At 45.1% G+C, this 26,476-nt stretch overlaps 1 protein-coding gene across 1 annotated transcript; it reads left to right on the top strand.

The window, feature by feature from the left end:
- Positions 1-1,922: 1,922 nt before the first annotated feature.
- SEMA4F (ssemaphorin 4F) lies at positions 1,923-26,236 on the top strand. Its single transcript, XM_079941308.1, has 13 exons — positions 1,923-2,277; positions 4,354-4,505; positions 5,136-5,195; positions 5,400-5,498; positions 10,395-10,488; positions 20,173-20,292; positions 20,400-20,551; positions 21,101-21,279; positions 21,512-21,659; positions 21,787-22,009; positions 22,150-22,259; positions 22,374-22,534; positions 23,687-26,236. The coding sequence occupies exons 1-13, from the start codon at positions 2,127-2,129 to the stop codon at positions 24,591-24,593; spliced, it is 2,556 nt and encodes an 851-aa protein (XP_079797434.1). The 5' UTR covers positions 1,923-2,126; the 3' UTR covers positions 24,594-26,236.
- Positions 26,237-26,476: the final 240 nt, after the last annotated feature.

Raw genomic sequence — 26,476 nt, 5'->3', positions numbered from 1 at the left:
ATCTCCGCCCCTTCTACATGTCTTGTTGTGGTTCCTTCTTTATATCTTTAGTTGTAGAAGATCTTTTCCACTAGTCTTCTGGTTTTTCTCATCAATAGTTGCTCTGTAAATAGTTGTAATCTTGATGTGCCCAGGGGAGAAGGTGAGCTCAGAGTCTTCTTACTCTACCATCTTTGCCACTCCCCTAGTATAAGTCAGTCACTCTTTTATTCAATAAATATCTGTTGAGGGCAAACTATGTGTCAGGCACTGTGCTAGGACTGGGATATAGTGGACACACAAACAATGGTCCTTGCCTTCATGGAAGTTAGAGTCTGCCCTCAGAAAGCTCTTTTAAGTCTTTTTTCAAACTTCTACATTCCAAGAGGATCTGCCCCTTCTCTACTCATACTCATTTTCATTTACCTGCTGTTGATTCCTATAGTACCTCTGACAAAATCCAGTAGGGATAGGAGCCTCATGGTCCTCATCAATTATCTGGTCTGGGTCTTCAACTCTATCTGTTTGAATGAGAATTCTTCTCTGAATTAGCCCACAGGAGAGGAAAAGATAATGCTAGTACCAAACCAGAAATGGGCAAGCACTTTCTCCTGTTTCCGTCTTGATTATTGTTTCTTTACTCCTCTCAAGTTATTTGTTTGAGTTGCAGGTTGGGGAAGAGAAGGTCAGCTTACCAATGAGTGGTTCAGGATAGGTTAGAACCAATAGGAAAAGAGTTACTTGCTTATGTTCTAGTCTCATAACCACTTTTCTCCCCTCAACTGCTCCTCATTGTAAAACTAGAAATATTTAACCCAGGTGTCCCAGGTATTGTAATCTAATGTCCAACAGACTTCCTATGTTTCAATATAAAGGATAGCTTCTCAACAGGTCTTCTTTCATACATAGTCCAAATTTATATTCTTGTCTCTAATCTCCAGATTAGACACTTATGTTGGAAATATCTCTAAAAAATATATTTGGTCATGCCATCCCTTGACTTAAAAATTGTGTTTCCTTTTGGTTACAAGGTCTATTATAACTGACACCACCTCCAACAATATGCTTACTAACTCCGCACCATCCATTGCTCCTAGCTACAATAAATTTCTCTATGTCTCTCTATAAGTTGTTTTATCCACCTGAAGTAGCATTCATTGGAAAATGTGCCAAGGACTGTTCCATACATGGGGGAGTATGACTTGATTCCTTGAAGACCCCACTAAAGTCTAATCATACTTATAAACTTTTGCACAGTGAAGGAAACCATAAACAAAATGAAGAGACAACCTACGGAATGGGAGAAAATGTTTGCTAACAATGCAAGCAACAAGGGCTTAATTTCCCAAATATACAAACAGTTCAATATCAAGAAAACAAACACCCAATAAAAAATGGGCAGAAGACCTAAACAGACATTTCTCCAAAGAAGACATACAGATGGCCAACAGGCACGTGACAAGATGCTCAACACCACTAATTATTAGAGAAATGCAAATAACTACAATGAGGTATCACCTCACACCAGTCAGAATGGCCATCATCCAAAAATCTACAAACAATAAATGCTGGAGAGAGTTTGGAGAAAAGGGAACCCTCTTGCACTGTTGGTTAGAATGTAAGTTGGTGCAGCCACTATAGAGAATAGTATGGAGGTTCCTTAAAAAACTAAAAATACACCTACCATATGATCCTGCAATCACACTCTTGGGTATATATGCAGAAAACCCCTCTAATTTGAAAAGATAATGCACCCCAATGTTCATAGCACTGTTTACAATAGCCAAGACATGCAAATTGGAGTTTTTGGAGCGACCTTTGCAAACCTGTCACTCAGGGTCCTGGAGTGACACGTCCAGCCCATTTTCGAGGTAGAACGCCGCACCTACCCCTGGGTCTATCTCCCTCTCTCTCTGGCCTGGGCTTTTTCTCTCCTTAGTCCGACCTCCACGCAACCCCTACGGCTGAGGAGAAAATCAGCCCCATCATTGGTCCCTTCTTGAAGGGGTGGAGCCAGGTTGTGCTCTAACCCGCCGCCGCAGGCCCAGCCGCACCGAGGAGAGCAGAGTGGGACCGAAGCTGGTGGCGCGGAGGCTCCGAGGAGGTTGCGGGGCGCGCCACACCCTGGCGGCCAGGCGGTGGCAAAAATGCCGGCCTCTGTTGCGCGGCCCCGCCCGCGCCCGGGGCCGTCCCCGGCCTCGCCCTTACCCCTGCTGCTGCTGCTGCTGGAGGTGCTAAGCGGCCTGGTGTGTGGCCGCGTCCCCCCTTCGGTGCCCAGGATCTCGCTTCCTATCTCCGGTAAGGCGCGTGCGCCCTCGCCCTTATTCCTTCGCGCCGCGCCCAGACCCCGCTTGCAGGTACCCGGACCCACTTGCCCTCCCCACCCGGGAAGCCGCACCCGGGCCCCCACAGCTCAGCCCACTGCGTCCCGCGACGCCCAAGCCCCGCCGGGTTGCGGGCGGGACCCCCACTTGGTGCTGCTCCAGCGAGCCGGGCGACTCGGCTACTACGACCAGCCCGGGAGGCTCCCGCGGCCCCTTATTAAGTCAACCGCCCCTCACCGTGCAGACGCAGACCCTGAGGCCCAGGGAGGGGAATGGGGGTTGCCGGAAACCCTCTATTTCGAAGTTTCCTCTCCCTTATTCCGCTCTTCCCTCACATGCACCTGTGTCCGTCACGCCAGCGTGACGCCCATCGTGCCCTCAAACCCATCGGTCTTTCATACTACTCCAAACACCCATCCTTCTGATTACCAGCTCCGCATTTCCATCTGCCCACTTCTCAAATTCATTTGGTTATCATCAGTTCTAACCTCCTCCGAGCCTTTTTCCCCGTTTCACAACCCTAATTTCCCTAACTCACTTACCAGTCCTCTCATCTCTGACACCAACTCCCATTTTCCGATCCACCATAACCCTCCTAACTTCCTCAACGTTCCCTACTCCCTCTACCCATTCCCTATATTGAGTAGCTGGGAAACGATTCAATGAGTTGATTTAAAATTCTTTTAAAATGATTTTCAAAGTCTTCAGAAGGAAAAAAGGAGGAGGGAGATGTCCTTTCAAAAGATGTGAAAGAATCCAGGGGATGCCACAAGGTTAAAAGTGGTCATTGGAGTGATTCACACTTTAACGGCTCTTTGTTGAGGCGGGCATGAGTGTAGCTATGAACCTTGTGTTTTTCTCAGTGGGCAGTGAGTGTTAGCACCTTGGGCAGACAGAACCAGTGAAGCCAAGAGTACATCCTGTTGGGAAAAACTCACAACTGGGTAATAGTAATTTAGAGTTTTCTACATCTGTCATTTCAGACCAGTGACATATAGGGATGCTGTGAATCCAGAAGACAAAGTTGTGGTCAGAGCCTGGGTTTCAATTTGTGTTGGAACAATAGCCACAACATGGAGTTGAGGTCGCCAGTCTGGGTTCATATCCAGGAATCCAGAGAGGTCTATATGACAAGGCGAGGCAGAGGCGGGGATATGAAGGGTGGTTGGGTGATCCGGGGCTTATACTAAGCATGGGATAGTAGTCAGGATACAGCACAAACATGAGTATGGGTGTGGGAGGATTGGGTGAGTGGGGCTCCATACATCAGCACATCTAAGAATGCATGGCCATTCTACTAGTCTTGAAGGTAGCTGAGCAGATGAAGCAGGTAGAGCAGAGCTGTATGTGTCAGATGCTTCCACATATGTTATCTCATTTAATTTTCAACAACCCTGGATGGTGGTGTTTACAGATGAGGAAAATGATGCTCAGAGAGGGCAAGTAACTAATTCAAGATCATACATCAGGTAAGTGAAAGAACCACATTTAAACTTGGGCTGATCCATTTCCAAAGCACATACTCTTCTCGCCCCCTCTACTCTCTTACCTCTTTGGGTAGAATTAGGGTGAGATCAAGGGTGGTGGGAGAGAGAGGAGATGATCTCCTAATGTGATGGTGAAAAGAGTGAGACATTTCCCTTCTAAGTAAAAAGGAGTTACTATTAAGTAGTGATTTAAGAAAAAAGGAAATTTACAGAGAAAAGTACTTGTACCTTTTACAGGTATTTTCATATTATGTATCATGTTGCTATGAATAGAAATAAATATTAAATAGACTTAATATTTATGCTATTTTAATGAAGTGTTCTATTTTTATAGAAAAAGCATACTTTATTGTGTGCTAAATACTCTGGCCTCATCAGTTATCTTTCCCTGGGGAAATTAAATGGATGGCCTGTCCAGGCTTTGTTTTTGCCCTTAAGGCTGCTAAATAAATGGTACTTGGAAGAAAACAAAAATTGGCCCCTTTGGCTTTGCCCTTGTGGACCCAACCCTTATGAAATGATGGCTGATATCACTCTTCACTTTCACCCTCTCTTCCTGCCAGAGGCTGACTCCTATCTCACCCGGTTCACCATCCCTCAGACATACAATTACTCCGTTCTCCTTGTGGATCCTGCTTCCCATATGCTTTATGTCGGCGCCCGGGACACCATCTTCGCTTTATCCCTGCCCTTTTCAGGGGAGAGACCTCGCAGGGTGAGAGATGAGAGTGGGGAGGACCTCAGATTCTAGAGCATGTGATTAGATCCTTCGTTTTATGGCATATGAAGGGGGGTGTTGTGGTAGGACGGGGAATGTTGGTGAAAAGGAATAAGGGTAGGTCGTCAACCTTATTGTCTCAGCTGAGGGTGATGGGGGTGGGTCATGGTGACTGGGGAGGCTATGAGGGAGATTCATGATTATGGGGAGGAGGCCACAGTGACCAGGGTTCAGGTGGCAGTGGAATCATTAAAATCACATTACTCTAGGGCAATAACTTTCAAACTTTTTTGACCACCCCTTAGTAAGAAATATATGGTACATTTTGACATAGTACACCAACTATGTACTGAAAGAAAACTTTCTTGAAACAATATCTACTCTCCTATATGTGATACATTCTGATATATTCTATTTCATTAAAAATAATGTTGATTGAGATTTCACAATTGATTTCATTACTCATTAATGGGTAGCGACCTCCAGTATGAAAAACAGTGCTCTGTGGTCGGGGGGTTGTCTCTGAAGTTTCCAAATTGATGGAGGTTGTAGAACTGTGTCACCTAGCCTGACTTGGGAGGAATTTGGGTGAGAATCTGAGAGAAATGGTCACTCTTCCTTTCTTAGATTGACTGGATGGTGCCTGAGGCCCACAGACAGAACTGTAGGAAGAAAGGCAAGAAGGAGGTAGGTATAAATCCAGGCCCTGGCCTGAATGTCAGTTGAGGCCTTGGCCCAGCCCTGACTCTGTGTCAGTCCCCTGCAATGCTCCCATCCCAATGGGCCCAGGCAGGGACTCTAACAACATACCCAGACCTGCATATAACTGTCTTAACACTACTTTTCCTTGTACCTGCTGCTTCTGATTCTCTAACCATCTCTGACCCTTAGGAAGAATGTCACAATTTTGTCCAGATTCTCGCCATTGCCAATGCCTCTCACCTCCTCATTTGTGGCACCTTCGCTTTTGATCCGAAGTGCGGGGTTATTGTGAGTGACAGGGGTGGAAGGATGGGAGGGGTCTTCTGTGAGTGACTGTGACAGGGGTCATGCTTAAGGCAACCCTTGTGCATGATAAGCATTGGGGGTGAGGGATGTCCTCATAGGGTAGAGGCTTTGTCCACTGAGGGAGGGTATGAAAGGGAGGGGGAGGGAGGTTGTCGGTAGAAGGTAAGGAATACAAAGTGAAAAGAGGGACGTAGTGGGATGGTGAAGGAAGTGAGGATGCCAGCTGGCCTGTGGGGAGGAACTTCAGAGGCCAGTAGCTCATGTTTTCCTTGTCCTGTGTATGCTTTGTCCGGGGAGCCTGGGTCCATTTCTTAATCAGCACTGTCCATACCTGTTTCTTCCTCCCATGGCATGTGATTGTCTTTTACCACCTTCTCCACCTCCGCTGTCAACCTCATTCTGTGTGGGCTGTGACCCTTTGCTCTCACAGCTTCTGAGGTCACTGCGCATTAATGTAGTACCTGTTGGCCCCATACTCTGGATCTTGCCTTCAAGGTGGGCACTCTGTCAACCATGTTTTCTTCTTGGTCCTGTTCATTGCTGCTAAAGCCCTGGACATCTCCAACCTCACACCCAGGCAGGCTTGGGACATGGATACTCCTGATCACATCTAGGTTGGTCATGACCTCAAAAGTCCCTGGGATTGGTGACATCTTAGGAAGCGTGTTAATGTTTTGACTCCTCTCCTTTTCTCATCAGTTATCCAGTAGTCAATTACTGTTCCTCTGGCTGCACACATTTGTGACCAGGCCCTGGGAAGAGTCACATGTCCTTCATATCACTGGACACTTTTTATCCCTTTCTGCTGGGGGTAGGAGGGAGTGCAACAACTCCCTTTCCTGACCCTGATCCTTAATGGTAGATCTTGACTTGATCCTTCTGCAGCCTGCAGTAGTCCTTGCCACGTGGACCTAGTCAGTGTGTAGCTCCAAACCTCTTTGTTAAGCATCATCCTTATATTTCTGACTTAAGAATGCTGTAATTGTATATGCTTGATTGCCTTAGTCCGTCCCTCTGGGATCTCCTTGGAGTTAGTTGCGTTTATGTTGAGTTATTTTCATAATGCTGGTGATAGACTCCCTTTTGAGGTGTGAATAGCTCCCTCATCCTGGGAAGGTTTCCCAGTTCAGGGTGGTGTTGAAAATCTCTATATTCCTTCAGGTAACGCTGAGGGCCTAGTTTCCCTACAGTTCTCACAAAGCTCACAGAAGTAGCAGTGGAACTGCCATTGACATATTTGTCCTTTCCTAGTATACGTAGGATCAGGGAGCCCATGGGTGTGAATACCAGAGCCATGCTTTACAGACGATGTGATTACTCCAAGTTAGTTCCCCAGGGCCTTCTATTCTTCTTTGGCTCTCTGAGGTGGGACCCTAATGGTTGTTAGATAAGTATCTAGACAGAAAATGTTCTGGACATACCTGTCAGGAATGGTGTGACTTGGACCCCTATCCATTTTTGAGGAATATCAGCAAATAAGAACGAAGCCAGGGGCCTGTGTACTGCACTCCTATGACTTTTAGCTCTTTTTCTGAACCCTCCTATCCCACAGGCTCATGAAATGAAGGACCATCCTTTGATCAAGTCTTGTTTGTAGGAGAATATAAGGTACAGCTAACAACTGTGTTAACCCTTTAAGCATCCTGAAACTGCTCTCTAGACTTCCTGAATGTTCTTTTCTGCCTTTGTCTTATCCTGCCACCTGGCAATCCCCATCTGCTTGAGCAAGTCCTTGCCTTATCCTTAGTGCTGAACTTCTCATGTCCCAGACGGATGACTTTGAGACTGTGTGTAACAATCTGAGAACTTGGACTAGCTGATCCAGATATAACAACTTGCTCAGAGTTGATTGCTCAGAGAAATGAAGGTTCTCACAAAAGAAAGTTTAAGCATAGGACCTACCAGTTCCAACAATGTGGAGTGTTGCCCTTCAGTGACAGCTCATCAGACATTGGGGGAAAATATTTTAATTTGTTTTTCTGAGGGAGCTCCGGCAGTTAACAGAAAAAATGTTAGACTTATAGCAACAGCAACAACAACAATGAGAAGACTTCCCATTCAATTGAGTGTCTACTCTGTTGCAGGCTTGTTGCTTGATACTTTCACAATGGAGTTTAATTCTTATCACCATATCATGATATTTATTTATTATGATAGTGATGACACATCATGAGAGTATTTATTTCCAATTTACATGAATGAAACAGAAGTTCTGAAAAGTTAGGTAAAAGTCTGAGATATATAGCTGGCCGAGGCACAGCCAAGATTCAAACCCAGGTTCGTCTGGCTGTGCTCTGCTCCCTTGTCCCTCTAGTCCAACCTGCACCCTAGAAGAAGACCTTAGCTGGCTCCAGTTTCTTGTGACATTTGATTTGTTTCATGTTAACAAGGACCACCTCCCCCTACCCCTCACCCCCAATCTCTCAGGAAAGGTCCTTTATATGCCTTGCACTCTTCTTGGCCAAAGTCAAAGGATGGGTTCTAACCCCACAGCTCAGTGAGAGCTTGCCTACATAGCTCTGGCTTTCAACTTGAGGGGCTTGCCTTCACTACAACTCATGCTGATAGGACTGTGTTGACACAATGATATAATGAAGAATCTCAACATTCAGATAATGTGGTGGTGTGGTCGTATCCTTTCAGACCCTAATTAAATGTCACTTTGACCGTACAGTAATCATAACCTATGTAGTTAATCGGCTCCCTTGCTCAAAGGCTATAAACCTAGATAACGTGATGATGCCATTTGGGGAAACTGGAAGAGGACGAGTTTCAACATGTTCAATTTTTTTTTTTTTTTTTTTTTACCGGTATGCGGGCCTCTCACTTTTGTGGCCTCTCCTGTTGCAGAGTACAGGCTCCGGATGCTCAGGCTCAGCAGCCATGGCTCACGGGCTCAGCCGCTCCGCGGCATGTGGGATCTTCCCGGACCGGGGCACGAACCCGCGTCCCCTGCATTGGCAGGCGGACTCCCAACCACTGCGCCACCAGGGAAGCCCCATGTTCAGTTTTAATAGATCATCTCTGTGAGGAAAGGAAGTCCAGCAGTCAAGTGCAAACATGGACTAGAGTTTGGAAGACATCAGGCTTTAGAGAGTTTGGGGAATGATTTGCATAGAAAGTCTGGGCAGAAATGTGAAAATTAATGAGATCTTTAAAGTATATGTGAAAAAGACTAAGGATACGTGGTTAGAGGCTGGAAAGGAGAAGAGAAACAACCAAAGGAGATAGAGAAGCAACAGATAGGAGGAGGGGCTCCAGGAGGGTAGAATTTCAAGAGTCAAGAAGTAGATTATTTCAAGGAGGAGAGTGAATCAAAAGTCTCCAATGGTGCGAAAAGATCAAAGAGAATGAGAACTGAGAAAAGGCTCATCCTTTATAAGTCCTTGGTGAAATGTGATGGAATAGTTTCAGGCATAATTTGTTTTCTAGGAATAACAGGTGATCCATGTTTGGTTAGAAGAAATAGTAGTTTGGGATAAAGAGGCAATGGTGAGCCATTTTTGTCATTCTGTGGCTCAAACATTTATTAAGTCAGTGACTAATAGTCTAGGAATATTAATCTGGGGTGGGTATAGAGAGTAAATTGGGAGCAAGGCGAAGCAGTGTGGAGAAAAGGAGGCGATAAGACAGGCCACAGCAGCAGGTAATAACCCCATGTTCAGAGTGCCCAAATATCTTGGTAATCTCTCACTGAACTGTCATCTTTCTCCTCTGGCTACAATGTGCCCACCACCACACAGGGCAGATGATTATGTTTCTGTGGGGTCCTCCATTCTGGAAGATTCTTGACCCAGTATTCCCTTTGAGGGGACATCAGATCACATCTCATTTTAACAGGTCTTCTTCAAGGCTCTCTCAGTAAAATGAAACCCTGTTTGCCAACTACAGGAAATAAGTGAGCAGTCAGAATGGGCCAGTGGTACACTTATGCTCAGGGGACGTAGATCTATGTTGGTTCTCCAATTACCATCACAGCAATAAGGCTCCAGCAACACCATATGTCCATCCTAGTTTGTGAACTAGAGATATCATGCCTGGTACTTCATGTCATAACTGATTCCTAACTGGCCATAGTTAACTTCCCTGTCAGTCCAGGTTGAAATCATCTGTGATTTTCATTTTTAGATGTTATCTTGAAGCCTCTCTTAGTGCTGGATGCTCAGCTAAGGTCATGTCTGGCTGGCTCTGTGGAACTCTTACACCTCTTGACCACCCCCGCACCCCAGGTTAGTCCCTCTGGAGTCCCTGGATGAGGAAGACACTTACCAAATTCTCAGATTCTGACCTCAGCTTCAGTTCTTCACTGACTTTGTAGATTCCCTTCTCTCCTTCTGTGTATCCTTGACTCTGGTTCAGTCTTTTATTCGTGGAGTGGGATTAGGTGAGGGATGGCCCTTCTCTCTAGACCCCTGGGCTTCGGATGGTCCTATATCAGCCTGTACTTTTCTTTACCCTTCCTAAGTGCTCCAGCCCTCAGGAGGCCTGCTTTCTTCCCTGGTCCTCCTTATCCTGTAGCACGTTCTCCAACCAGTTGCAAAGCTGGCGGTTCAGCAGCATTTCAGAGGAAAGGTCTACCTTTCAGCCTCTTGGTGTCTTCTAGTGCCATCCTAGGTGTTCCTTCATCAGAGCATGTGGGTGTTGGGAACTAGGGGAATTGAGGGAAGAGGAATAAACTGCTGAAAAGAGGGATGGCAGAGGTAGGAAATGCAGGAATGAGTGGTGGAATCAGGAATAGCAGACTGGGAATATGGGGATGGTAGTGGGGGAATGGGAGATGAATGGGAATTGGGTTTTTTCTTCATCTGACCATCTTTGTAATTCTCACCATGGACTTCCCCATGACCTCTAAACCAATTGCCCCCTTCTGGTCTGTAGGATGTGTCCAGTTTCCAGCAGGTTGAAAGACCTGAGAGTGGCCGGGGGAAATGTCCTTTTGAGCCAGCTCAGCGGTCAGCAGCTGTAATGGCTGGTGAGTGGGGAGAGATAAGCACCTGTGACTTCTTGCTGTAATTGCCTCCTTCCCCGCCCTGCTGTTGGAATTTCTGTGTCCTTTCTTTACTTTCATCAGAATGTCTATTATTCCCACATCTCTTTCTGGCCTTTCCTATTCTTCCCAGAGTGCTTGTGTTCTCCTGCTTTTACCCACAGAGTATCATTTCTCTTGCTTTTCTCTAGAGAATATGTCACTGTTCACAGTAGACTGTGAACATTTCCTCTGTTAACCTCATCTCTGTTAGTCATTTTTTCCTGTTTTTAAGAGGAATCTACTACAATGCATATTATAATAAATTTGAAAAAAGTACAAAGAAGAACATAAGAAATCTTTTAGAACAGCATAGTCCAAAAGAACTTTGTGTGATGATGGAATTGTTCTGTATCTTCAATGTCTAATATGGTAGCCACTGGTTACATGTGGCTGTTGAGCCCTTGAAATGTGACTGGTGTGACTGAAGGGGAGAATATTAAATTTCATGTAATTTTAATTTAAATATAAATAGCCATTCATACCTAGTGACTACCATATTAGCACAGTTTTAGAGTATTCCTACTCTGAAAACCACTGCTAGTATTTTAGGATATTTCCTTCTAGCCTTTTTAATGTGTGTGTCCACATGCATATATACTCATGCACATATATTTGGCTGGCCACTCCTTTGTTGCTCAGAAAAATCAGTAATGACTATTAAAGAAATTCCTTCTGTTACTTCCTTCAAACAAACTATATATACATATAGAGTTGCTCCAGTGTTCAATGGTTCTATCACAGACTATGCCTAAATCTTTTCTGGAGAATGATTGACTAATTCTTTGGTAGCCACAAAGTGAACTGTTTGTGTGCCACATAGCCTGTATTTTAGGTTAGACTACTCCACATGCACTCTCCAAATTCAGTGAGAACCCAACGATTTTTCTCATGAGAGTATAAAACAAGCAGGTGAACAGAAATTTTATAAGTGTGTGTTTTATGAAACTTCTAAATGTCATGCTACAGGGATATAATTTTGAATATTTGTCATGTGACTTTATATCATAGGCATTTCTATATAATTGAAAAATTCTTTGTGAAGAAAAATTTTAATGACATTATGCTACTCAACCTGTGAGCCTACCATAATTTAATTAAAGAATTCCAAATTATTTATGTAAATTTATTTTCAGGTTTATTTAGTTCACTTCAAAGTTTTTGCTATGGTCTCTAATACTGTAATGAACATTTTTGCACATAAATTTTTATCCTCATTTTAGGTTATCTTCTTAGACTCCTGGAAATGGATGACTATATTAAAGGATGTGAATATTTTACAGCTCATTATCTGTTGCTAATTGAGTTTTTAGAAAGGGTATACCAATTTACACCCTAAATCAGCAGTAGATGAGTGTTTTTTCACATAAATTTCACCACACTGTTTTGTTGTCATTAAACATTTTTGTGTGTGTGTGTGTGCTGATTCAAGGCTAAAAATAGCACCTTTAAAAAATATTTATTTATTTGGCTGTGTCAGGTCTTACTTGTGACATGCAGGCTCTTCGTTGTGGCTGCAGGCTTCACTCTACTTGTGAGGCACAGTCTCTAGAGTGCATGGACTCAGTAGTTGCAGCGCGCGGGCTTAGTTGCCCCGTGGCATGTGGGATCTTAGTTCCCCGACCAGGGATCGAACCCGCTTCCCCTACATTGGAAGGCAGATTCTTAACCACTGGATCACCAGGGAAGTCCCAGCACCTTGTTTTAATTTGTATTTTTTTGAATATTAGTGAAGTTGAACATTTTTCATGTTTTAGTACTTATTTTTATTTCTGCTTTGGTCAATCCTCTGCTTATGTTCTTGGGCCAATTATCAGGTAGGATATTAGTATTCCAATCTACACCTTTTCCTTTGTGATTATATTTTTAAAGCTAAATCCTTCTTCAGTTAGAGAGCAGATAAAATTTTCCTTCTTAAAATTTTTTTTCTGAAACATTTTAACTCTGATTTATTTGAAACTTATTTTGAGAAACGGCATGAGAAGGGAATCAAAATTGATTTTTCCCAACTAACTATTCAGTTGAGTTAGCATCATTTATCACACTGTTTTTTTCTTCCTTCATTAAAGTTGCTACGAACCTTATTATAAAATATTGGACAATATAAATTTTAATTTAAATATTGCACAATATTTTATGAAAAACAAAAATTGGGATATAAGATCTAAACTTAAACTTTGTTGTTGTTGTTATGGACCATTTTTAAAGTCTTTATTGAATTTGTTACAGTATTAATTTCAGTTTTATGCTTTGGCCTTTTGGCCACGAGGCATGTGGGATCCTAGCTCCCCGACCAGGGATCGAACCGCACCCCCTGCATTGGAAGACAAAGCCTCAACCACTGGACGCTAAACTCTTTTCTTATGCATGACTTTATTTGTAGGAAAAGTCTTAAAAGCTGCACAAATTAAATCACTCTTGGGCTTCCCTGGTGGCACAGTGGTCAAGAATCTGCCTGCCAATGCAGGGGACGTGGGTTTGAGCCCTGGTCCGGGAAGATCCCACATGCTGCGGAGCAACTAAGCCTGTGCGCCACAACTACTGAGCCCTAGAGCCCACAAGCCACAACTGCTGAAGCCTGTGCACTTAGAGCCTGTGCTCCTCAACAAGAGAAGCCACCACAATGAGAAGCCCGCACACCACAACGAAGAGTAGCCCTCGCTTGCCGCAACTAGAGGAATCTCGCACACAGCAACGAAGACCCAATGCAGCCAAAAATAAATATAAATAAAATAAATAAATTTATATATTAAAAAGTCACTCTTATTCAGTTAATGATTTACCTTTTCTGAAACGTAATGAAATAACAAAAGTTTTTGAAAATGAACATAAAGTATATATCTAGTAAATACGATATTTGAGTTGTCATTTTTATCATTCATCTACAGTTGAAGTCAGTGAGACCTTGTTTATATGCATACATATTTGAATAAAAGTTTAGTCAATAGTTTATTTTTCTTAACTTTATATCAAGCATCTTTGGCAAAACGCTGAACCAGTCATTAAGATCATTCAGAAAGATTTCACAGGTTTAGCAGTTATGAATGTCTCTTGATTCTACATAATTGTTTATCAACAAAATGACTTCTCAATTGCAACAATCTGAAATAATTAAAATACTTTGTTTCAAGCAGTATCTTTAAGTACATTTAACCATCTGTGTGTAATTTCTCTGTGTTCTCTCAGCAAGTGGAACACAGCATGTAGTTTAAGAATACAAATTTCATAGATAAGATAATTGTATAACAACATTTTCAAACAGGTTAAGTCTTTTTTTCCCCCAGGTAATGAAATTTAGTGTTGCCTTTCAGCTGATAATTGATGGAGGTGTCAGAAATCACTTTCTAACAGTTTAGAATGGCTAGCTCAAGACATAGAACCCTCATGGCTTTTTCTGTCTCAGATCCAAGTCATAGTCAATATCAATATTATAAGTTTTCCTCTGAAGTTCTTTATAGGGCTATAATTTAAATTTTTTCTTGGTCTGACATAATGCCAATATTTAGTTGGAATTTTTTTTTTTTTTGCGGTACGCGGCCCTTTCACTGTTGTGGCCTCTCCCGTTGCGGAGCACAGGCTCCGGATGCACAGGTTCAGCGGCCATGGCTCACGGGCCTAGCTGCTCCGCGGCATGTGGGATCTTCCCAGACCGGGGCACGAACCCGTGTCGCCTGCATTGGCAGGCGGACTCTCAACCACTGCGCCACCAGGGACGCCCTAGTTGGAACTTTTAATGTTGATCCATTGTGTCCTACTGGCCCTTGTTTTGAAAATAGCAGTATAGAAGATAGTGGCAATGTTATTTAAGAATTAGAACCAAAATTCCCAGTTAGGAGCTATACAAATGTCCTTAAGGATAATAGACATATTTTGAAAGAAAAGAGCTTTTAGTAATGAAAATATTAGAATATAATGGCAGGAGTATTTCTTATTTTAAATTATAAAAATTGCAATGTGCATTGTGGAAAATTGAGAAAATATAGAAATGTATAAAGAAGAAAGTGAAAAGTTTATTGTAATTCAGTCATCATCAGGTAACCACTATTATTATTTCGGAGTATTTTCTCATACTGTGTGTGTGTGTGTGTGTGTGTGTGTGTGTGTGTGTGTACGCGCGCGCGTGCGCATGTGTGCGTATTTATAATAAATTGGAATTGTCATGCATGTTTCACTTATTGTATACTGAACATTTTCTCATCATAGAATTTGTTTAATTATTCAAAACTTGATTTTTAGTGATTGTATACTTTTTCATCGTATGAATGTAGCACACTTATTTAATTATTCCCATATAATTATACATTCAGATTTTAAAATAAATTATTGCTTTTATAAATAATGCTGCATAAGGAATCCTTTTACATAAATTTTAATGTAAATCCTTTACATGAATCTAATTAATTGCATGAGTCAATCCAAAAAGTAGGATTGCTGGGCCAAAGGATATAAAAGATTTTTATAGTACTTGATGGGTTTGGCCAAATTTCTCTCCAGTGAGTCCTACCAGCAGTGGTGAGAGGGCCTGTTTCATTACAGCCAGTTAGCCCCCAAAATATAGTTAATAAACGTAAAACAGTGACTTTCTCCAGAGTCCAATTTGATGTTTTTGATTTACATTTCTATTAGTGAGGTCGAACAGCTTTTCATGTGTTTATTGGCACTTGTATTTCTTTAGGAAAAGGTCTCAGATATCTTGTCTTCAAATTTGACATTTATCTGTACTCCACTGAGATAAAATTAACAAAAGTGATCTCAGTGTCTCTATTTGCGCTATTCCAATTCGGAAAAATGCAAATATTTTGACAGTAACGTTCACATTAGCCTAAGAACATCCGCAATTCCTTCTCAGTCTTCTTTGCAGCATCTTTGTTTTCTACTCATCCTTTAAATGTTCCTTAGACTTCCACCTAAGATCCTCTTCTCTTGCATTCTTTGTAATTGTGATCTCAGCCAGCTCCATGGATTCTGTTTGCACTGCATTCTGATGTCTCCCAAATCTGACGCCTTCCAGATCTGCCAAAACTAGCCCCATGGATTCTGTTTCTACCAGATTCTGATGCCTCCCATACATTATCTGGAGCTACAGACCACATATCCAGCTGCCTTCCAGACATACATCTCCACTTAGATGTCCCACAGGAATCTCAAAGTCAGCATGTCCCAAACTGAGCTTATCATCTTCACTCACCTCCCCCAAACCTTCTCCTCGACCCGTGTCCCCTTCTCTGAGTGCATAGTGCCATTACCCACCAAGGTACCCAAGCTAGAGGCAGTGATTTGTCATCTCTGGTCCTCCGTATCACATTCAATAGTAAATAGGGCTCTTATAAAGAAGAGCAGAAGAAGGGAGCTTTTGCTTTCTCTTTGGGAACCCGTCTTGTGTTTTTCTTGTCTCCTTTTGGTCTCATTGCATCTTGTGATTACTGCATCTGCTAAGGAGCCCTGTATGTGCACTGGGTGCTGCCAGCATTTTACGGTCAAGCTTATCTCTTAAATCCGTGAGTGTGTACCCCAAGACAGCATTCACACATCGAAACAAGACAGTTATAAATCCTATGTGCCAGGAGAGGAAAAGGTAGAGTAAACACTGCATCTCCAGTGATCTGTAATTATGTCCTGATAATAGGCTGTTTAAAAAAAAAAGAAAAAAAAGGTATCTAGCTGGCATAAACCTTAGATAAGGAAATAGAGAATATTAGGTCAGGAGCTGTCTATCCTGCAAGGCTCTGACCATGAGAAGAAAAGAGAGTGGAAGAAGGCAGGCTAGGGCATGTTAAAAACCCTCTTTTTAAAGATAATGAGTGATAATTCCTATTATAAACCTTCTTTAAAAGTGAGCATTTTGATACCAGAGTGAAAATTTGAACCCCTTCAGGGTGTAGTGAAATATTCACTGCCATGGCTTATATCCTAGTCTGTCAGTGTTGGGTTGCTAACATATCTGGGAGGTCTATGTTCGCAGGCTTTACATCTGAGCAAGTAGAGATCTATTTCTGCACATAATTGTCATTTTTCTTTGGCTGTGATTCTTCATCTTTGTGGCTTTCAACCTTGTTTTTCCTGGTATTTCCAAAATGACAGTATCTTAATTTTGGGGGTTATAAAAGTAAAAGGTGCTAACTACAAAAAATGTTCAGTGAATACAGAAAAGTAGAGAGGAGAAAATAAAAATCACTTGTAATTTCATTAGAAACAAACATCAGTAACACTGTCCAGTTGTAGCTCCTTCAATCTTTCCTATGCCTACAGACATATATACATATTTTTTAAAAATAGGGTTGAATTATACCATGTGTTTTTTTCTAACCACCTTGTTCACTAAACTCAACACCGTGGGCATCGCTCTCTTTGGCATATCATCTTTTGCCAATAGCAGATGTATGTTTTCATGTTTGCTAGCTTGATCTAGTCAGTAATAACTTGCCAAACAACCGCACATACAGGGATATTTTATTGTATGAACAGTGCAACAGAATATTTGAAATTGACTGTTCTGGAAAATTCAGGGCATGTAGTGATCTTGTGTCCTCCTGTGTCCTCCTGCCCTCGTAATTGTGATGGCTGTCATTCCTTTTCCTCTGTGTGTGTGTGAAGATTGTGTTGTAAGCCCCTTAGTACTCATGGAACACCTGAAGCCCTGCTACTCCCTCCCAAAGTGCCTGATCCCTCCTGCTATCCCTTTGTGACCCTCAGCTCTCTCCGCTGAGTGAGTGTGCTCTTCAGCAATCCTAGGCTCCAGAGTTGCTGACTGCCCCCATTTAACCCCTTAGAAAGTTTTGGGACTTCACCTCCGTCCACCACTGGGTCCTTGCATTGTTGTCTGTGGTCCTTTACCGTTTCCAGAATATTTATGAGTGTTCTCCCTCAAACACATCAAGTCATGCTTCCAAAATATTCATAACTGTCTCTTCCACCACATCTCCCCCATTCTCAGGGTATCCATGACACAGCTTCTGTCAATAGTTTCAGTTTTAGAGTGTTTTGTGTATAATGCTTTTAGGAAAATTTTTATTCCAATTCTGGCTTCTGTGTCATGTTTTTCCCCCTGGAACTACTGAGGATTGGCTTATTTGCTGCTCCATTAGCTGCCAGAAACTTTGCCCCAAATCTGATTTTCTCCCTCATGAAATACTCTGGAAGGGAATGGGATGCCATTTTATAGTTGTGGCCCCCCTACCTTATGGCAACAAATCAAGCATATGGCCCCCTGAGGTTCCTAACACATATTGAATGCCAGCCGGGTAATTGCCTAAGATCATACTACTACTAAGTATTCAAAGTTCAAACCCAAGCTTTCCTGACTCCAAAGTGCTTGGATTCTTTTCACAAACTCGAGTGATAGTATAGTCTTCCCTCCCACCCAGTAAGGAAGGGGGTTTCTAATTCTTTACTATTGCCCTCAGAGGGCTCCTGACCCTTTTCTTGCTTTGCATTAAGTGTTTTTAAGTGTTGGTGGTTATCATTTCAGTGCCTGAGACATGCAGCTTCACAGGAGCATCTATGAGCCCAGGACGTAGTGCTTCCCTCAAGGTGGCCCTGCCCTCTGCTGCCTCCCTCAGTGCACATGACCCCGCGGCTCTTGCTGGGGTTTCTGGGCACCAGCCTCCAGCACTCCAGCCTTGCTTGCTTCTCCAGCCTCTCTGACTCTTCTGAGTCAGTGCTCTTCTGAGTTGCCTTCAAATGATGGTGCCCCAGGGCTCCCTCTCGCTTTCCTTTTCTCCCTGGCTTTCACATTCCTGTGGTAACTTAAGCATGACTCCTAGGTTGCCTGATTCTGGCCCTATGGTCCACACCCTTCTGTTCGATTGCCTTCCAGCGACTCCAACCAGATGTCCCAAAGGTGCGTCAACCTTAGTGGGTCCAACAACTGAACTCACCTCCTCTCCAGCCACCTTCTTTATGAGCCTTATGTCATTTCTTTGCTTGGTTCATAATATCATAATCTACTATTATCCGTCTTATAAGCGGAAACCTTAGAGACATTATTTTACTCCATTCTTTCACATCTCATATTCAACTGATGTTCAAATCTTGTTAATGGGCTCTACCTCAGAAATATCTCCCAATTCCAGCCCCTTTCTTTCCTCTACCAGTGCCTTAGTCCTTCTTTGTTCTTGCCAGGACTGTGTGAAGGCATAACTAGCATTTTCTTCCTAAAAAACAAAACTAATTACGTCATGTCTCCTCAAGAAAATCTCTGCAGTTTTGCCCTCACCTTTAGGATAAAGTCCACATTTTCCTGGCACGGAAGAGCAGATTCATCACAATTGGGCGCCTATCTCTGCACCTCTAGCTCATCTCTGCTCACTTGCCCAGCAGCCCCTGTGCCCCGCTGGAGCTCCAGCCATGGGGAGTGCCCCACATCCCTGAACATGGCTCCCCTCTTCCCCACTTGCCTGTCTTCCCCCCGAAGTCCTTCTACCTGGCAAATTGCTCATTCTTCAGAGCCAGCTCAGATGTGACCTCTGAGTTGCTGCTCCCGCAGTTAGATGTGGCTGGGTCCTCCTCTGTGCTCCTACACACATCTGTGAGTCCACGCCTCTTGGTATCTGATTACGTTTGTCTTCTGGACTCAAATGGGAATTCTTGGGGGGGACAGTGATGTGCTTAGCACTCAGTGCAGTGCCTCTTACGTAGTAGGTGGTGAAGGAATGCTTCTCTGTTCTTCTCTGTTCTCTCCAGAGTCCCTGTGATACTCAAGACTCCACCGGGGGTTTGTGACCTTCTTGTTCCCTGAGTCATTGTCTCCACTCATGTCTGAGCCCTTGGCAGTGTTGCTCAGAGTGGCTATAGTTCTTTCACATTCAGCCCACAGAACTGCACCTCCCCTTCCTTCCCAGAATGCCTCTGATTTCTCTCTTTTCCAATCCCCACCATTCCTAGAGCACCTCTGCACCTCCACTGAACCAGGAGGGAGGATCTGATTCCTCGTTGTTTCCTCTGGCTGGCTGTGAAATATCCAGAAATCCCCTAGGTTGGTGTTTCTCAAAGTGAGGTCTTGAATCACCCACATCAGAGTAACTCTGACTGCTTGTTTGAAACGTAGTTCTTGGGCCAACCCCCAACCCTACTGAGTGAGAATTGCTGGGCCCGAGGCCCAGGAATCTGCATTTTGATCAATTCCCTAAATGATGCTAGTATACCCTAAAGTTGTGCCTTGTTCCAGGGCAGTATACACCCCCTAATACTCAGAAAGAACAGTAGTTCCCTCAGACATTTACCGTAGTGGGAGAACTTAAGTAAGATGGGAACATGCTGCAAAGCAAACCTCTTCCTGGAAAGTTACCACGTAATTATAGGGTAGAAAAGTCCTTAAAAATGACAACAGCAAGAAACAGACCAACAAAAAAAATCTTGCTTTCCACAGGGATAGCTTCTATTCTTCCTTCATATACATGAACATTCCAGCAGTTTTTCCTTAACACCGGTTCCCGTTACTGCCCCGGAGCACTTTATTTCTGTTTATTTTAAGTGAGGTAATGCATGTCGTGCTTAGCATTGCCTGGCACTTAATGTGTGCTCAGCCCCTGAGGGTTCTTGCCCCTGCTTTGCTCCCTGCTCTGCCTGTGACCCTTTCTGAAAGCTTCCTCAGTGAGTCTGACAGTCCACTTCCTCCCTGTCACCCTGCAGGGGGCATCCTCTACGCTGCCACTGTGAAAAACTACCTGGGGACGGAGCCGATTATCTCCCGGGCTGTGGGTCGTGCTGAGGACTGGATTCGGACAGAGATCTTGCCATCCTGGCTTAACGGTGGGGAGAGGGCAGAGGGGGGCTGGTGCTGCTCTGGGGACAGAGTAGGTGGAGGCTGGGTGGCCCCAGGCTATATCTGTGGGATCTGAGGCCACGGGTCTCCCCAGCCCCAGCCTTTGTTGCAGCAGTGGCCTTGAGCCCAGCCGAGTGGGGGGATGAAGCCGGAGACGATGAAATCTACTTCTTCTTTACGGAGATTTCCCGAGCTTTTGATTCATACGAACACGTTAAGGTCCCCAGGGTGGCCCGTGTGTGTGCGGTAAGACCCTGATCCCAGCTGTCTGTCTTGTTTTCTGCTCTGCCTGTCCTCCTGTCTTTTCCTCTGGTCTCTGTCTTTGTATTTCTCCTCTGTCTTCTTTTTTGATGGGCCGTGACTACTTTTCTGGGAGCTTGAGGAATGTGGCGAAAGGGCTCTGGCCTCTTTTACCTACTTCTTATCCCGTGTGACACGGTAGTGTAGAGGTTAAAGGCAGGAACTGTTGACAGACCTGGGTTCAAGTCCCTGCTACACTGCTTACTGCCTGTGTGACTCTGGCAGTGTCGATTTGAGGACTAAACGAGGTAACTTACGTAAAGCATGTAGTGCAGAACTTTATAAGTGCACAATAAACACAATAAACATCATTGTGGTGATCCTGCCCAACCCATACCTCATTGTCCTTCTCAGTTACTCTGTATCTCTGTCCTTGCATTTCTATGCATCTGTCTCCCTATCTGTCTGTGTCTGGGGGAAACTTGTATTGGTCTCCACAGTCCTCCTCTAATGTTGGTCTTCTAAAGAGAGCTTCCTATGTACTTGTCACCCCAGGGGGACCTTGGGGGCCGGAAGACCCTCCAGCAGAGGTGGACGACCTTTTTGAAGGCTGACCTTCTGTGTCCAGGGCCTGAGCATGGCCGGGCCTCCAGTGTCCTGCAGGACATGGTCATTCTTCGACCTGAGCATGGAGCGGGGACGCCCATCTTTTATGGCATCTTTTCCTCCCAGTGGTGAGGGGGTCCTGATGTGGAGAGTTACAGGGTGGGAGATACCTGGGGTTGCTGCAGGTCAGTGCGGTCTCCTCCAGTGGGGGTGGACTCTCCGTGGAGCCCTGCTCCTTCTGCCATGAAGCAGGCTGCACAGCTCCCTGTGCGTTTCTCATGGGTCATCTCATTTGACAGGGGATGAGTTGCTTCCCCTAGTTCCCTCTAAATATCCAGCTCCAACCTGTGACTCTTCCAGGGAAGGGGCTGCCATCTCTGCTGTCTGTTCCTTCCGACCACAAGACATTCGGACAGTGCTGAATGGTCCCTTCAGAGAGCTTAAACATGACTGCAACAGGGGACTGCCTGTCATGGACAATGATGTACCCCAGCCCAGACCTGGAGAGGTAAGGGGGCTGGGGCAGTTCTTTACCTCACGCCTGAATTGCCCCATTAGGACAAGAGCCCAACTAAGCATCACAGACACTTCCTGGCCCCTGGGAAGCTTTGTCACTCATCCTGTGTTTCCTTTAGTGCATCACCAACAACATGAAGCTCCAACAGTTTGGCTCGTCACTCTTCCTTCCTGACCGTGTGCTCACCTTCATCCGGGACCACCCACTCATGGACAAGCCAGTGTTTCCAGCTGATGGCCACCCCCTGCTGGTCACTACAGATACAACCTACCTCAGAGTCGTGGCCCACAGGGTGCCCAGCCTCTCAGGGAAAGAGTATGATGTGCTCTATCTGGGGACAGGTATGTTTAATAGCCAAGCAAGTTGCCCATCCAGTGCACACAGGTTGTCGCCATAGAGAAGGTCCCATGCATACAGGTGTCAGAGTCCCAGGCACAGGCACAGTTATGTTATTATGTCTTGCCCCTTGCTTGCTTCCTAGAGGATGGACACCTCCACCGAGCAGTGCAAATTGGAGCCCAGCTCAGTGTTCTTGAGGATCTGGCCTTATTCCCAGAGCCACAGCCAGTTGAGAATATGAAATTGTATCAAGTGAGTTGTAGATTTTGGCGAGTCTGGTGGGGAGATATCTGAGTCCAGAGCCAATCTGTGACATTGAAGTCTGGGAGATCCAGCGTGTTTCTCTTCCTCACTCCCTTTCTGTAGAGCTGGCTCCTGGTTGGCTCCCGTACTGAGGTGACACAAGTGAACACAACCAATTGTGGCCGTCTACAGAGCTGCTCAGAGTGCATTCTGGCCCGAGACCCTGTCTGTGCCTGGAGCGTTCGGCTAGCTGCGTGTGTGGCCCACACTGGAGAACATGAAGGGTGAGGGTGGTGGCACTGGTTCCTTGCCTGATGTCCCCAGGCTCTGGCCTATCCATATGTCTGTGTCTGTTTCTCATGGGTTAATGCTGCCCTCTCTCTCTCTCTCTCTCTCTCTCTCTCTCTCTCTCTCTCTTTCTCTCTCTCTGTGTTTCTTAGTGTCACTTGTGTGTCCATCTGTCAGTCCATACTAACCATCTCTCTGTCCTCATCAATGTCCCTGCCTCCCTGCTGGACCTGCCCTGACTGTGTGGTTGATTTCCATGTTGCCATACGCTTCTCAGTTTTCATTTTCTTTTTTTTTTGGCCGCACCACGCGGCATGTGGGATCTTAGTTCCCCGACCAGGGATCGAACCCGCACCCCCTGCATTGGAAGCGTGGAGTCTTAACCACTGGACTGCCAGGGAAGTCCCTCAGTTTTCATTTTACAAGTGCTCTTAGAAGTGTTTTCACAGTTGACAACTCCCCTCCTTCCTTCCTTGAAAAACTCTATCCTGTTGCCTTCTATGACTCTGCATTCTCCTGGTTTTTCTCCCTACCTCACTCTCCAGTCTGTCTCCCTTACTGGTTCCTTTTCCATCCAGCTTCTGAATGTTGATATTCCTCAGGGTTCAGTCCTTCTCTTTACACTTTCATGCACTCTCTAGGTGATTTCATTCTCATTGTATTCAGTACCAACTGAGTGCTGGTGACAACCACAGATGTATCTTTAGCTGAGGTGTTTTGTGAAACAGAAAGTCATCTCACTGACCCTCACAGAATTTTGATTAGCTTTGATAGAAGAAGTTTTCTCTTTCTCTTAACAGAGAAATTTTTTAACAGAGATTTCCAGAGAAATTTTGTGGTTGTGGACCACCAGCTATACTTCTTGGAAGGTTCCTGTGTTTCTTTCAAAGTACCCCACCAAACATCTTTCTGACAGACCTAGTCCAAATTTAATTCTCTGTAGTCTGCTAGAAATATTTGTAGAATTTGGCATGTCATGAGTATAAGAGGTATTGGGGAAAAATTTAGTGATGAAGAGAATGTTGACTGATAATTCTAGAGGTGACTTATGAGATGATGGGCGGTGCAATTGGTGAGTGAATGTTCGGTACGGAGGAGGGTAGAGGGGGTGTTGACACTGGATTTATCAAGTATTCTCTTCTTTATAGGCTGGTTCAAGACATAGAGTCAGCGGATGTCTCTTCTTTGTGTCCTCAGGAGCCTGGAGGTCTGTATGGTTTAGGGAACGTGGGTAGAGTGGATGTAAAGGGCCTAGAAAGTCATGTTTTTGGACCTAGTTTAAAACGTGTATCCTGGAAGTTATGGCAGCCTTACCCTCTTTGGGAATCCCCTTTTCAGCTTGATGCACTATGGCTCCTTCTCATTTCTCGTGTCACCCCACATTTCTCTCTAACACCTCCAACCTACAGCCTCACCACCTTTTGTGCTTTTGCTGTCTCTGCAGAACACCCAGTGGTGTTTGAAGTTCCTGTGGCTACAGCTGCACATGTGGTCTTACCATGTTCCCCGAGCTCAGCCTGGGCATCCTGTGTGTGGCACCAGCCCAGCGGAGTGACTGCACTCACCCCCCGGCGGGATGGGCTAGAAGTGGTGATATCCCCAGGGGCCATGGGTGCTTATGCCTGTGAATGTCAGGAAGGCGGGGCAGCTCGTGTGGTAGCTGCTTACAGCTTGGTCTGGGGCAGCCAGCGGGGTGCTCCAAGCCGGGCTCACCTAGTGGGGGCTGGACTGGCAGGCTTCTTCCTGGGAGTTTTTGCAGCATCCCTGACTCTCCTTCTGATTGGTCGGCGTCAGCAGCGACAACGACAGAGGGAACTTCTGGCTAGAGACAAGGTGGGCTTGGACCTGGGAGTCCTACCATCTGGGACCACAAGCTACAGCCAGGACCCTCCCTCTCCCTCTCCTGAAGATGAGCGGCTGCCCCTGGCCCTGGCCAAGAGGGGCAGTGGCTTTGGTGGCTTCCCTCCACCCTTTCTGCTTGATCCTTGCCCGAGCCCACCCCACATTCGGTTAACTGGGGCTCCTCTAGCCACGTGTGATGAAACATCCATCTAGGGCTGGGCAAATAACCACGAGTGCATGAGTGACCACTGGATGGAATGACCATTGGGACGCTGGGGCTCGATGGTCATGGAAGATCGTCGTGGCCTCTGAGTTTTCTTTGGCTTTTGAATGATCACTTCAAATGCCCTGTCTGCCTTTTCTGGGCCTGGATGGGCTCAGGGCCAGGGCTTTGCCTGATTCCCATAAGAGATCAGAATTGCTCTTGCAGTGAATCAGGACTTTTCCTGCCCCTGCCCTCTCAACCCCTATGACCCCTTCAGCCCACTATCTTGGGCCCATTAGTTTGGGGCTAGGCCCCAGGACATCGCTGTGACTTTGCTTTCCGTTTGGGCCCTGGCCAGAAGGAGGAGCCGTGGAAGTTCTAGGGGGTTAATGTGCACTGACTCCTTTTGCTGGTTCTCCCAGTTTATCTGATTCTCTGTGGAGAGTGCATGATTCCCAAACTGCAACGTGCAATCTCTGCCCTGAGATCTACCCCATCCCAGTTTTCCTTCTTCCATGAAAGAGCATGTGTAAATACACGGATGTTCATAGGTGACCTGGACACATGTGCATGGATGACTAGGCCGATGCTCTGGTGTATTCATGGGAGGTTGAGAGGGTCAGGCTGGAATGAGGGCAATACCTACAGGACTTTAGACCCTGTAGCCAGTGAGGGAATGGCTCTCCTTTCTAAAAGGAGAAAACCACTTCCCTGTCTCCATCACCCCTCACAGCCCTTCTGTTGAGTAGAGAAAAACTCCCAAAGTGACCTTCTGGGTGGGAAAGGCAATGGTACCTCTGACCACATCTTTCTCTTTGTTTTTGCCTCCTGGCTGCCACCACTGCCATGCACAGCTGCTCTTTCTCTGGCTAGAGCCCTTTCCTTGGCTTCTATTAAAACTTCACAACATTCTAAATATCAGGGGATGAAAAAAGTGGAACAATCGTGGGAAATACAAGCCGCACAAAGATAGGTTTATATCAGTGACTTTATGACTTTACTCAGGTTGATACCCTTGCTCTAAAGCAGGAGTTCACCTGGGGTCCATGGCCTCCCTGAAATCGCATGCAAGATGCTGTCTGTATATGTGTGTCTGTATTTTTCTGGTGGTGGTGGGGCTGGGTTTGTGACTCTCATTAGATTCTCAAGCCTTAACAAAGTTAAAGGACCACTGCCCCGAGGTCACCACATGTTGGCCAAGCTGAGGTGGTGACAGGCAGGGGTAGCTCTTCCTGCCCTTTGGCCAGCCCCTGGACTGGCAGCCACTGGATACCTTCTTGTTGCTCCATTTCCTGGAAGGTGGGCTCTGTGCATATTTGAAGACACTGTCAGCTCTCACCAAATGTAAAGACCTCTTCCTGCTTCACAACTCTCAGACGCTCTAGGCTTCTCCTGCTCAGTTCCTGTCTTGGCCTGTGAACGTGCCTCATTCATCCCTGCTGAGGGACTCCCTTGAGCTCCAGTGAATGGTCCAGCCTTTCCCAGTTGAAGTTTTCAGCTCTACTTGCCTTGGCAGCAGCCTGTGAACTACTCAAGAGTCCCCTTGGGTTTTGAATTATCAATGGTTTTGCCATTAATAAGTGTATGTTCCTCAGCAAGTAATCTAACCTTGGAACTATGGTTTACACATCTGTAAAGTGGAGATAATAGTACCTACCTCAGGGTTGCTGCAAGGATTAAATGAGAGAACATGTAAACAATAAAACGCTCTCTATACCAGTAGAGGTTGTTATTGTAAAAATTGGCCTATTCTACCATGATCATATAGCTTAACCATCTGATAAGCATGACACATGCAGTCACTTTAAGCCTCATTTGGTGGGAGGAGAGTCATTGCCTCACACAGACATCCTGTCCTGGGGCATCTCTGGTGAGCTCTTAGCTGCTAGTG

Source organism: Stenella coeruleoalba, assembly GCF_951394435.1.
Source record: "Stenella coeruleoalba genome assembly, chromosome: 13".
Classification (NCBI taxonomy): domain Eukaryota; kingdom Metazoa; phylum Chordata; class Mammalia; order Artiodactyla; family Delphinidae; genus Stenella; species Stenella coeruleoalba.
The sequence above is the reverse complement of the archived record's forward strand: the minus strand, read 5'-3'. Positions and strand labels throughout refer to the sequence as shown.

Bases quoted from the DNA above. Each gene is read 5' to 3' on its own strand.
- SEMA4F (XM_079941308.1), top strand. From the start codon at position 2,127: ATGCCGGCCTCTGTTGCGCGGCCCCGCCCGCGCCCGGGGCCGTCCCCG. The intron at 4,506-5,135 runs GTGAGAGATGAG...TTCCTTTCTTAG, and splicing joins CAGGGGAGAGACCTCGCAGG to ATTGACTGGATGGTGCCTGA. The intron at 22,535-23,686 runs GTGAGGGTGGTG...TCTTCTTTATAG, and splicing joins CACACTGGAGAACATGAAGG to GCTGGTTCAAGACATAGAGT.